Genomic DNA, 14,427 nt, shown 5'->3' with positions numbered 1-14,427 from the left:
GTTCGGAAACCGCATGACTCGGAGACTTATAGAATACCAAGGATTTCTTTCAAAGCACCCATTGAACCGGGAAGTCCTATTGAAATGTGTCGTCGACAATTTCCATTGCAAGTATGTTACGCGATGACTGTACATAAAAGTCAAGGACAGACCATAGATAGAGTAGGCGTAGATCTGCGGTCCGATGTGTTCAGCCATGGTCAACTGTATGTCGCCTTAGGTCGAGTACGGCATGCTGAGAACATTAAAATTTTAATTCCAAAAGAGCGAATCGTAAACGGTGTGCCATATGTAAGAAATGTAGTGATTGAAAATTTGTTGACTTAAGCTTAACACATTGACAGCAATAATTAGAACTCACTATCTACATGCTTATATAACTTTGGTGGCGGCTTATTAGTTTTTATGTTTTTATATAATATATTTATATACACTTACGTAGAGTAACGCTATTGCGATCGTCAGAAATGATAAGTTTCGAGCAGTTCAACTTCTTGTATTATAGAATTATATTAAAAAATAACACTCAAGATGTAATGCTTAGTCTTCAAGTATCTTTGACTATCGTAATCGTCTACCACTCTACTCCAAATTCACTCATTCACTTTATTGACTCATTCATACGCCTATAGAAGAGAGTTGTATATATATATTAGAAATTAATTTAATTATCATACTAACTATTGAAATATTAATATTCTTATAATTAAAACAAATGTTGTATATTGTATTAGACTTTATTAGAAACATATTTTTAAAATTTAATTACTACTTTATTCTTAGAGAAATAGCCGATGTTCTCGTGTATATTGTAGATATGTCTTCATTGCCTCATTTTAAGTAGATGTGAAGTATAAAACATTACATTATAATTTAAAGTCATTATTTTTAATAGAGTGGTATTTTTTTTTTTTTTTTGGGTTTAGAGTGGTATACTATCATCTACTATATAATTCAATATTATCATTAGGAGGTACAATAAAATATTCCTGCTTTATTATTATTGAACAATATTATAAAAAAAATTCATAATAAATTGAAATGGTAAAAATAACAGAATATAAGTATTGTTTACCACTCTATTCTATAGTTCTAATACAGTGGATTATGCCAGTCTTTTTTCTTCACTAAAATTTTAGAGCACTTGTATATAGTAGTACCTATGAACTTGGGAAGAGACTGGGACACCACTTTAAAAAAAACGCGATGTGATTGTACCTCTTGGGTGTCGTGGAAACCAATCTAATCGACACCCAAAAACATCTCTATGTAATACAGTTTTAAGTTTATTAATAATATTTTTTGTTTGTTGCATAATATCCCTGATGAGATTATTGGAAGATCAACAATGGAAACATTCGAGCACGGAAGTGTACAGAACAATGAAAAATCAATAGCAATTGCAATATCAGTCGGCTGTTACTAAATAATCTTAGTAACATTATGAAGACATCTATTATACTAATAAAATTCAATTATATTCCCTATTTTTTTTTATTAATTATCCTCATTACTGATTCACACTTCAGTAAGGCCACAGGCCAGTAATATAATGTATAGAAAGGTAGGTTGTAGGCTTTGTAAAATATAAAAAATGGGTTATGTTCAGTTTTATGACCTCTACATTTGAAATTGTAACCCCGTTGTATAGTATTTATGTAGTCGGTTAGGTTAGGTTTCGTATTATGGTCTCTATATTAAAAAATGTGACCCCAGACTAATATGGTATACAGAAACGTACAGTAGGTTAGGTTTTGTATGGTGACCATTGCAATAGAAACTAAAACCACAGGTCAAAATGGTAATTGTGGCCACAGATCAATAAGGTGTACAGAAAGGTAGGTAATGTGAGGTTTTATATTGGGACCACACTACAATAAAAAGTGTCGTTGTAAGTCAATACGGTATACAAACAGTGAGTTAGATTTCGTTTTTTCACTGTTACAATAGGAATTGACCTTTGTGGTATAGTTTCGTATCAAAACATGTTTCTGGCAACCAAGATTGAAAAGAAAACCTTCACCATAAAAAAATCAGCTAAAACGACCCACACGCAACCTAGACGGTAGGAAAGATATATAGGTATACAGAGAGGTAGGTTAGGTTAGATTTTGTATTGCTACTCAGTAGTAATTATTGCTTCAGACTATTAGTATACTGAAAAGTAAGATGAGGTTAAGTCTATAGACACGAGAATATGGAAATTGGCCACAAATCAATAAGGTACACAGAAACGTGGGTTAGGTTAGGTTTCGTATTATGATCTCTACATCAGAAACTGTGAACCGAAATTGATATAGTATACAGTAAGGTAGGTTAGGTTAGGTTTGGTATTGCGATTCTTTACAGTAGAAATTATGGCCTCAGAATAATATAGTAAACAAAAAGGTAGGTTTCGTATTATGATCTCTACATTAAAAACTTTGACCCCAGACTAATATAGTATACAGAAAGGTAGGTTAGGTTAGGTTTTGTATTGCGACTCTTACAGTAGAAATTATGTCCTCAGAATAATATAGTGAACAAAAAGGTAGGTTAGGTTAGGTTTTGTATTGTGACCATTACAATACAAAGTTTCGCCACAGGTATATATGGTACACGTGAAACAGAAATTCACTGTTACAATAGGAAGTCACCTAATCGTATCAAAACAGACAACTCTAACAACGAAAATAAAAACCGTCTTCACAAAAAAAATCAACGACAACGCCTCGCGGGCCTCTTGAGGCCCGCGCAAACACGCACCCTCTAGTACAAACTATAAAGCTAAATTGTTAAATTCCATTTATCGCACTACGTTACATAGTTTTTTTTTCTTTACCTATTATTCTGTATCTCACTTTATTTTGAAACGAAGTTCCCTCAAGTGGTGTAGTGTTTGTCTGTACATATAACATATATAATATATGTATAAATAGATTTCTATTAATAATTGTATCTACAGATATAGACATGACCTGATAAATATATATATCGAAAATCGAAATGTAGATAATATCTTATTCTTTCTTCTTGAAATAGAAAGAGAATAGGAATAGAGGATACGGATCTATATCAGAAACGACTGCCTCAAGAGAGTAATTTGATAGGTAAAATATAACTGAACTATTTGATTGTCATACCGTTTTGAGATCTATGTTATGAAGTTTTTCTCAGATTTGAATTTCTCAGGTTTTCCTCGGGAATCACGACGGCCTAAGACGAGGGCCGAGACCCTAGTGGTGTCCTCAGATTAAAGTCGTATCCATCAGGCAGGAGTTGGCTTTCAGCCGCTCCATAAGACCTTCCGCGGGTTTGGAGTGCCATCTACGGTCGCCTTTTTTGTCCGATGAAGCTGTAGAAGCCAGCTGCTAACATCTAACAACAGTATTGGAAACTGAAAAAAATTTAAACTGTTATTTTGAAATGAATGAATATTACATAAATGTATTTGCTTTTAATATTGGTGCAATAATGGATTATAAATAAAAAAATATAGTCACTTTACTTTTGAAGTCGGTTAAAAATCGAATATAAATTAGATCTTATGGATTCTAATTTTTATTTCCTTTGCAGGTATATTCCTGTCGTTGCTAATATTCCTGAGCGTTGCCGGCAACATTCTGGTCTGCATCGCCATCTACACTGACCGTGGGCTGCGACGTATTGGCAACTTGTTCCTGGCATCGCTGGCCATCGCTGACATGCTTGTTGCCGCTGCAGTTATGACATTTGCAGGGGTCAACGACTTACTCGGGTCAGTATAGTAATAAGAATTAAAGAATCTCTTAAAATGACCTCGTGTAGCAAATGCAATGTTGGTTGACCCCCAGATAAATGGTGAATTGGAGGGTATTAATTAATGCGGGTGGTAAAAAATTAAAGGGTATTATATAATCATGACCATTATTAAAATACCATTATTTTCCTTTTTAAAAAAACAATATCAATTACCCATAAAATGTACATATGCATACATATCTTCCTTACTTCCTTTATTAGAGAAATGAAAAATCACAAAGATATATTTATTGAAACGCTTTATTATGAAATTGAAAACTGCAATATTAAATAAATATACATTCCTTGTTGTTACATTCCATATTAATCCGTTATATTTTTCTTTTCATTCAATCCCATGTAAGTCTATATCAGCAACTGTAGGGTGAACTAACTGTTTGATTTCACATAATTTGATCGACATTAATTATTCAGATACTGGGTGTTTGGAGAGCAGTTCTGCGACACGTGGGTGGCTTGCGACGTCATGTGTTCCACCGCCTCGATACTCAACCTTTGCGCCATATCTCTTGACAGATATATACATATCAAAGACCCTTTGAGGTAACAGAAACTGAAATACACATATAAATTTAATCCGCATAGCAAATTTCAAAAATGGCAAATATCCTTCTATGTCTATAAGTGTAAACTGTATGACAGTTTCATTTTATGATATTTCTTTCGGAAAGAAAGGAATAAAAAGGAAAGAAAGGAACTAACAATTTATCCATACAAATCTTTACTTTTAAAGTAAATTGGCGTGGGTTTTTTTATGAAATTGGAATGGCAAATAAGCAAGACAGCCCACCTGATGGTAGGTGGTAACTATCGCCTATATACATACAGGTACTCGAGCAGAACTTCGTCATCTAGTCAACGCTGTAAGTAAGTTCGTAAGTTCACTTATGCATTCAAAATGCCATTAAAAAATAATACTGTATAATTTCACTGCCTTGTTTCGCCGTTCCACCAAAATGCAGCTTATAAAGCAAGCTGCTTGTCACTTGAAATAGGTCTGATATACCCACGAAGTTTAGATAAAAATAAATTACGATGCATGCTGAATGAAAACTCCGATTTAATCTGCGTATATGACCGTATCTACTATTAAATTTTAACTGCATAAAAATAAAGTTATTGTTTATTATGAAACATTATGTTATGACTCTGTTATTGCTCGCTAAATACTTCCTCTGTCACAGAGTTAGATTGTTTGGAAGAGATCTCTTGCAGATAAGCCCAACCTTGCTTACATTGTTTTTATAACAGTTTTATGTATATATTAATACGTGAAGAAAAATATTTTAACCCTTTTTAAGTAAATTGAGCGGACAGAGTGCAAAAATATCTTTTATGGTTAGAAAATACAATAAATCAGCAAATCACACACGAATATATGTATAGTCTATCTTTGTCAATAGGACCAGATACATACGTACATGACCATAATGTTCAAATTTATAATTTAAATTAATTATAATTAAATTTCGACCACTAGTATTTTATAATTACAAGTGTAATAGAGACTATAAGAATTTACCATTTTCTTGATTCACAAGTGTATAAAATATTATACTATGCATTTATGTTTCTTTCTCTATTATATGTAATCTGTGGCAAATTAAATAAAGATAGATAGGTCCACTTCTCAGGTAATATGTACTCAATTTTATCAGTTCAATGAAGCTATGAAGCTACGAGTATTCTTACAAATGTAACGTAACTAAAATTCAATGAAGAGTGTAATTCTGTTACGTTCTGGCAAGGACTCTGTGTAATTTAATATCGAATAGGATGTTTTAGGAAAAGAAACCTCCTCTTGGATAGGTAGATTTCTTATTGTGGAACTAAAATTGCGTATTTGTGTAGTTTGGGTTTGACGAATTTCATTAGCTATATTTTTGTGGGACTCTATTTTCTTTCACGTGAACATAGGTTTAATATGTTTTCTATATAAAGAAAAAAAGTCCTCGCTATTATAATGTTATAATAATAATAATGTCAGGACAATTCACACAGCGCCATCTAGTCTCAAGTTAATTTCAGTAAAGCTTGTATTATGGGTACTATTATATAACAAATAAATACACAGATATATATTTTTTTTCGTAAATGCAAACATATTACATATAGAAATCAAACCAGATCGGTACAAACAATCATACAGATGAATACAAATGTTTGTGCAGTGTTAGGAATCAAACCCGCGAGCATCGAAAGTAAGGGGTTGCTAAACCGCTAGACCACCGAAACCGTCAACAACAACTTTATATATAATAGTATTTCTTGTAAAGTAATTGAAGTATCCATAACTTGCAATAAATGGTTAATATCAGACGAGCCGCATTTGCCATTTTTTTTCGCTATACGAGTATATGAGAAAACTTTAGTACCTACTTTTCTTTATTTTTTTCATTCAGACGATCTTAGAAATGAAACTATATGAAGTATGCGTTTACTTTTCCTTCTATAAAACAAAGGCTTGAAATAGCATACTTGCATATATACTGAGTTTCAAGATTGACGTGTGGAGTAAGTTCACTAAATATTTAATGGAATATTTCTCCGATATTCTCTTAATAGCTCAGCCAGAATGCTACCAATGTACCACGTCAGGTAACTTTATGCCCTTGGTAAATATAATAGTCCATTTTTAGTGAATGGAGTAGCTGATCTGACTTTATTCTCCTCATATCATCCTCAGTATACCTCAGTATATAGGGCACCAGTGTGCCCCAGCGTATACTGTTAGCGCAGGCGGGTGCACCATTCCATTTTCATTTGTTAAAAGTAAGCCCCTTAGTCCTCAGAAATTGCAATTCATGAGGCGGATTTTATTGTATATTATATAAATGGTATTTTACGGTGATTATATTATTTATGAGATTTCTATATTGCGAAGCTCTTACATCCTGGTCACGGGTTGACTGTTACTTGTTTATTTCATATTGAAGGCGTGGGTGGTCCAGCGGTATTGCATTCCACTATACTTCCGATGGTCGCAGGTTCGATTTCTTGCAAAGTACAAACACGTATTGATGAGAATGATTATTTGTATCAGTCGGGGTATTTTCTATGTAATAGTATTTATGTGTTTACAAAAATAATGTATCTAAATATTTATATCAATTGTCTAGCATCCATAACACAAGCTCTGCTTAGTTTGGGACTAGATGGCGCTGTGAGAATTCTCCGAAGTTATTATACTTATAGACAACAGCTATCACTTACCATTAAATGGTCCAACCTATTGCTTCCAATTCAATAAACAAATGTGTCTCTCACTTTTAGCTATTAATAACTACTTCTATTTCAGATATGGTCGATGGGTAACTCGTCGGGTAGCTATAGTCACAATTGCGACGATTTGGCTCCTGGCTGCGTTAGTCAGCTTCCTCCCAATCTCTCTCGGTCTCCACCGGCCTGATGAAGAAGCGTTAGCCACACAAAGACCACCGAGATATCCGACCTGCGCGCTGGTGCTGACTCCAACTTATGCTGTCGTCTCCAGCTGCATATCATTTATACTACCGTGTATTGTAATGATAAGTATATACTGCAGGTTAGTGTTTGGTAGTCTTATTAATTTTTTATATCACAATGGTGAAATAAGCATACGGCCCATCTGGTGATAAACTGTAAGCCTATAGACACCTGAAAAACCAGAGGCGTAATTTGCGGGTTACCGACTCTAAAGAAATCTTAATATATCCTTCTTAAAAAACCCCATGCTGTAGTGCTTACATAAATCATCGTCAATTAATAATTTATTCAACAATGTGAGAGCGAACATGCATGAGAGGAAAATCCTCTGAAACCAATATATAGTAATGTATTTTTCTGTATGGTTGCTCTACCTATCTGCGGTAACAGTTTTTTTTCGGACTACTTTAATGCCGTTGGCCGCAGGTAGCTTTAACAGCTTCACGGCACGATTGGGGGCGAGTGTAGATGGCACTCCAAACTCGCAGAAGGACGTATAGAGCGACTGAAGGCCAACTCCCGCCTGACGGATATGACTTTAGTCTGAGGGCAACGTTAGGGGTTCGAATCTCGGTTCAGGCTGTCGTAATTTCGATTCCCCAGTATAGCGTATACGGCACCAGTAATGATCGAATAAGTATGAAGTCAGGTTAGATAGCTCATGGTGTCGAATTCATCATCATCAGGATTTACCGCAATGGCTTCCAGAGGAAATTACACATTTAAAGTTGTACATACGTCACTTTGTTGTCCCATATATTTATTTATGATTGAACTAGATTTTTTGTGGAATTACATCTTAATTTATCTGATTTACGCAAACAAATTTAAGTAAACCAATTTGTGGAAGAGGCGAGAATACATTAAACAAATTGCTACTAAATAGCACCGTATGTGAAAACTTTGCTACCTACGCGATTTTATTGTGAGCGAAATTGGTTGAAATCAAGTTAATTGATCTTTTATTACGCCCAATTTAATCCGACCTTCACGAATTATGGCACAATATCTTACAATACATTTAACTGCATAATTACGCGACGGACTTATATAGGGAAATTTTGGTACTTTCTCATGCGGAATGGACGACATTTTTATATAAAAAAAAGTATTTTTTTAGACATATATTGCGATATAAGTACGTTATATGGTTATAACACACCAGACGAAATATCAGACAGAACCGAAAGAGAGGACGTAATAGAACCAAGTGTTTTAAATACGTAGGTACGTATATCGTACGACGTTTTTCAACACACTTGATTTTAAATAAACTCAACCATAGAACAGTTGCTTTCCTGCTGTTTTACTTTTTTAAGTCAGCTCAGCATTTGATAAAAAAAAATAGACAATAGTGCGGTTATGGAATATAACTTCGTGTTTTATGAGCTGCTTTATATATTGAAAACCGGTAAAATTAGATCTACGTTGTGAACAACTTTGTTGAAAATATGTTAATTTATTTATTAACAGAAAGTTACTGATTGTTGCATTGTATGAACAGAGCAAGTATCCACAAGTTTTTTAAAAGCATGAATTGAAACGCGAGCTATGACAAGAACAGATGTATCTATGTGGGAAGAGTGCGACAAATGATTCTAATTTGAAATATGAAAGAAGCGAACACGTGGTTTGAATTGTACATTTTAAACCACACAGATTTTTCCCGCGTAATTTATAATCGCTCACATTGACACGAACATAGTAATAATTTCGCACGCGGATATCTACACATACCGACAAAGATTGAACTTTCTATTTTATACAATGGAATATGTAGTGCGATTATAAATATTAGATACCTACATATTTATTGTTTCAACATTTTAATTACATAGAAATCATTTAATGTAATATGTAACTTTTTTTTTTATCAATCAACTCTCTTTAAAATTGGTGTACAGCCTATCAATTTCATAATTCAATACAAACAATTACAAAAAACAATCATTGTAATCCAACGCGGCACATCGAGGCAGCGTACCCAAGATACTGGCAGCGTTGCCTCTTTGAATGGCCATACTTAGCCTTTGGGCAAAATAGCTACCAGCTCTCGGGTCAGAAGTAACCTCAATGAGCCGCGCTGAAATATATGTTAAAAACAATTTGGCTTCCGAACAATTTGCCGTGGAGACGTTGGGCCCATGGAGCCCGGAAGCCAAATTGTTTTTAACATATATAAATTAATTGTACATTAAGAACCTAAAATTCAAAACCTTAAAAAATTAATAATATAATGACTAAAATATATTATTTAAAGGAGTCCCTTTAGGTAAGGTTCCGAAGATACTGGCGGCGTTCCCCCTTAGAATAGCTAGATTAATTCTTTGTCCGAGGTGCTAGCTCTTCGGTCTTCTGACCGAACAGAAGACCGTCTGTAATGTCGACTAACCTTTTTGATATTTCCTTGAAAAGTCTTATAGCGCTAGGACCCCACGGACCTTACAGTTAAAATATTATAGTTTTAAATATAAGTAGTATTACAATACTATATGTATGCGTATGAATACTTATATTAATAACCTAAATTTCAACAGGCTCTATTGCTACGCTCAGAAACATGTGAAGTCTATCCGTGCTGTCACCCGGACGGTGCAAATGCCGGACAACCGGACGAAATCTGTCCGGACTAGAGTGCATACGCACGTCCACTCATCGCCATATCACGTCTCTGACCACAAAGCCGCAATCACAGTTGGAATTATAATGGGTGTATTTCTGCTATGTTGGGTGCCATTTTTCTGTGTGAACATTGTAGCTGCATTTTGCAAGACTTGTATACCAGGTGAGTTAGTTTTTTAAAACTATCGCTTTCATACGGTTATACAAAACAAAAAGAAAATAGTGTCCCCATTTTTTTTATAAAATAGATACCAGAAATGGTTATAGGTATTGGTAGTAATACTGCTCTTATTAAATCAGTGAAATATATCATGTTCTACAAGTTACTTTTTTTGTTGGTTTAGTTTGTTTTTATTTTATTCATATGAACAAAAAACTATATATATAATCTCTCTATATATTTATTTGTGTGGAAAGTTATCACGTAAAAGTGTCTTAAGGATTTACGATGGAACTTAGAGAGAGAATATAATTAATTTTATAATACATATAAATATTCAATACGCCCTGCTGTGATGTAATTTATTTATTATTTATTAAGTAATACATGTCTATTTAATGATATCTTATTTATGGTTCTACTTTGATCACCATCTATAGACCTACATATAAATGTATATATGTAACGAAATCGTAGGCTAGCAGTGTCCAGAAATAAGATAATTACATGCTTATATATTTTGTTTCAACAAAAAAGTTTCTTATCGTATACCAATAAAGATTCAAAATTAGTTAGCATTATGTCGGTTAAACCCTAAGTAGATATGCTATTAAGTAATTAGTATGTATAACACTCCATTTTCTGCCACAGGTAACTAAATTTATTCTCTATACTAACCCCCAATCTATAAACAATCAACCTGTCAAATACACTTTTAGAGGTTTCTCTTTCGTGTGTATAGCGTCGTCTCTCTTATTCACTCATACAATATTTGTTCTACTTTGGCAGACTTCATGGTCAGTACTGTACATACCTTCAACATGTTAATTGAAATTATAGGATTAGATGCATAACATCTTAGTCCTCATAATAGGCGTCATATGAATACGTGAAGTTCGTAGTTCTTTTTACCATCGTCTAGACCATAGGTTCCCAAACTTTTTTTATGTCGAATTTTACTATTAATAACGTTGTTTTATTGTTAACGTAATGTTGAAATTACCTAAAACGGTATCGGTTTTAGGTAGACCACATTGTTATCTGGTATTGATTTTTTTAAAGTTTCTAACTGTAGTAAAGATTAGTGTTAAAAACATAAAGAAAAACAACAAGATGACCGCTTTCGTAGACCCCTTGCAGTATGTCGTAGACACCTGGGGGTGTCGATATAGACCACTTTGGGAATTACTGCTCTAGACCGACAGTTTCTTTGCGATCAATTAAATTTTTATTTATATTAAAAGTAAGATAATAATTTAATCGGATAACAATAAGTACATCATTTATTCGATGAATTTAATATAAAAAATATATCCAATTGTTTTCGTCACCGGTTCTCACACACTGCAGGCCTACAAAGAGCTACAAAATAATCCGCAAATAAATATAATGTAATGTGTAAATGAATAAATGTAAATAATTAATTATAGTAGTATAGATTTTAATACTTATTCAAGCAATACTCCATATAGAATTATTCGTTTTAACGTTAAATTTTAATATAGCTATTACCTCGTAGAAACATTATTAAAGGTAAAATTTTAATAACATTTAGTTATATAATTCATGCCTATGTAAGTTACAAAGGCGTCAACAAAAGTATTATCCAACCATTCCCTCGTCAAGTTTATGTTGTAGCTATTATTATATTATCGTTTTCTATTGCACATATTGACCTAAAAATTAAATATAATATCGACTCTTGAAGTATAACAGTGTTTAATATATTCGAAAAATGCTTAATAAAAAATATGTCTGGAAACTTATGATACAAGACGTAACAACATGTGAATTATAAATATTGAACTGCAAAAATATATTTAAAACTTTCGATAAGTTTACCTACTTTATTGCTTTTCCAATAGTACCTAATAATGTTTATTGTTTACTTCTCTGTACTAATATTGTTCACTACTCGCAGCATTTAGTACTAGTTCTAAATAAGTCAGAAATATTGTCAACTGTCAACGTAATTGCAAACGCAACCTGTCATTTTATATCTTACTAGCTGTTCCCGCGACTTCGTCCGCGTGGAATTTAACTTTATTTTTCTAAAATAAAAGTAGCCTAAGTTAGTCCTTATTACATCAGCTACCTACCAAAAAAAGTCTCGTCAAAATAGGTCCACCCATTTCAGAGATTAGTCGGAACAAACAGACAACAGACAAAAATAGTAAAAAATGTTATTTTGGTTTATGTACCGTATTTATATTCATATGCATGTAATAAAAAACGGTTAATTCAATGTCACAAACAGACACTTCAATTTTATTTATATGTATAGATTTTGTCAGTAAAGGTTAGGTCACGAAGTCTTTAGAAGACTTTCTAAAAAGTCCAGACGACTTTTTCGTGGGTACCTCTTTCTACCTATTTCAGCTACCAAGCAGCTTGCTTTGTATCTTGTAATTTAATTATAGGTTGAGATTAGGCAGTGAAATTACAGGATAAGCGACATAACATCATGATTCTCTGGAATGGGAGTGCAACTTAACGTGACATCGTAGTACTGTTCATGTGCAATATGTAAATAACGTTTACCACTTAAAATCAGATGCCGTCCGGTTGCTGGCCATTTTAATTACTTAAAATTATCATTTAGACATCAATAATATTTTTTGTTACAGATCTTGCGTTTAAAATTCTCACTTGGCTCGGCTACTCAAATTCAGCATTCAACCCAATTATATACTCAATATTCAACACTGAATTTCGGGAAGCTTTCAAGAAGATATTAACCTCTAGGTACCCTCCTTGTTGTGGCTACCAAACTGTAAGGGCCAATACTCCAACGAGAAATGATAATTTCGTCACAGATTATGGTACGAAGACTTTAGTTGTTCGACGAAGCGGTTCTTTAGGGTTATCTGGAATCGATCCCACACCACGATCTTCCGCAGAATCTGTGCGTCCACTGAGAGAGTATCATATCTGACAAGAAGATGGGAGTAGCAATAATGGGCTACTCGATAAAAGCGATGTTGTTTGAAATAGGTTTTAAAATGGCTGACAGCAATATTAGTATTAATACTGATACTACGTAATTTTACGGAATTTATATGTATAATTGCTTGCTATCTATAATATATATATTTAGGTAATAAGAAAGTGTAAGATCTAGTCCTTAAAATTCTAATTCGTAATGAATTTGCTACGCTGTCAGTTATTATTCTTAATTGATGATGACTATTACTATAAGTATTCTAACTATATCAGATGTTATCATATTTTTCTATTCAGTTACGAAATAGTAACCAATAAATTTAGATTAAACTTATTTTAATTTATGTTAACAAAACGGATAAGTTTAAACTGTATATTTTGAAACTAAAATTGTAGTATGTATTAAAATTTATTGTGGCACATATCTGTAAAATATTTTAACACAATATAAATTAAATTAGTCATAACATACCTATTTATCTTTATTGCTTAGTACTTAATAAAATATATTTTTCTTCATTGTTCACATTTTATGTCAGCAAATAAGGTTTTCCGCACACAAGTTACTCGCAGCGGCCACAAAACATCGGTATCGAATAAGAGTTTAATTTTTAAAACGGAAAAAAGCGAAATTTCAAGTAAAAGGTTTCAGTTGTAGTATTTTTATAATAGCTGAACATATCAAACTAAATTGTTACAATTTATTGGTGTTGTCCATTCTGAAATGAAGTGACGATAGTAACAGACTATGTAATTTACATATTAATATTTAGATCTGTTTCTTTATAAAAATATTATCATCATGTACGAGTATTTTATATAGTTTTCCGAATAATATCATATAGGTAAATAATAAATAATGACATCTATGGATGATCGTAATTATATCTACGTTAAAATACTCATAAAACAAGACTAGGCTAGTTAAACGAGCTTGCATAGTATTAAGCGAGCAGTAATGATCGAATTAATCGAGTTATTTTGTATTATAATTTATAGTACCTACACTTATCTTTTGGAATTTATTAAGAATGTGTTGTTTGAAAAAAAAAGTTAACCTATGGATTTTCTCGAAATTTTATACCCACTATAGTCTAATCACATCTAAGACTCCTGTGATACTTTTGTAAATAATTTTAGTCTTTGCAAATAAATAATTATTGTAAATATAATAAATACAGAATAATTATTTAAAATAAATTATAAGCTAAATCTTATTGTATAATCAAAGCTGAACGCTGACCGGGCAATTCGTTTTTAATCATATGTAAAGGCCAAATATTTAAATGCATTTTATAGTAATTAATATCTTATTTCCTTCGTAATATGATCAGTTTTGTCACATTTTACTTGTTCGCGTTGATTTCAATTTTCAGCGAATCGATTACTAAAATAACTGCGAGAAAGAGAGAGATGACGGACGTCGACGTCGTTGTTGTCTCATTTTATCTTGTACT

At 32.7% G+C, this 14,427-nt stretch overlaps 1 protein-coding gene across 1 annotated transcript in view; it reads left to right on the top strand.

The window, feature by feature from the left end:
• Positions 1 to 13,053, top strand: part of LOC131845461 (dopamine receptor 1-like) — a 38,216-nt gene extending 25,163 nt beyond the window's left edge. Inside the window, exons 3-7 of the mRNA XM_059194524.1 lie at positions 3,556 to 3,736; positions 4,195 to 4,323; positions 7,079 to 7,324; positions 9,783 to 10,030; positions 12,655 to 13,053. Coding sequence (XP_059050507.1) covers positions 3,556 to 3,736; positions 4,195 to 4,323; positions 7,079 to 7,324; positions 9,783 to 10,030; positions 12,655 to 12,962 — 1,112 coding nt within the window. The 3' untranslated portion in view covers positions 12,963 to 13,053. The remainder of the gene's footprint in view (positions 1 to 3,555; positions 3,737 to 4,194; positions 4,324 to 7,078; positions 7,325 to 9,782; positions 10,031 to 12,654) is intronic.
• Positions 13,054 to 14,427: the final 1,374 nt, after the last annotated feature.

Source organism: Achroia grisella, unplaced genomic scaffold (genome assembly GCF_030625045.1).
Source record: "Achroia grisella isolate CSIRO2021 unplaced genomic scaffold, CSIRO_AGI_Agris_v1 utg474, whole genome shotgun sequence".
NCBI lineage: Eukaryota > Metazoa > Arthropoda > Insecta > Lepidoptera > Pyralidae > Achroia > Achroia grisella.
The sequence above is the reverse complement of the archived record's forward strand: the minus strand, read 5'-3'. Positions and strand labels throughout refer to the sequence as shown.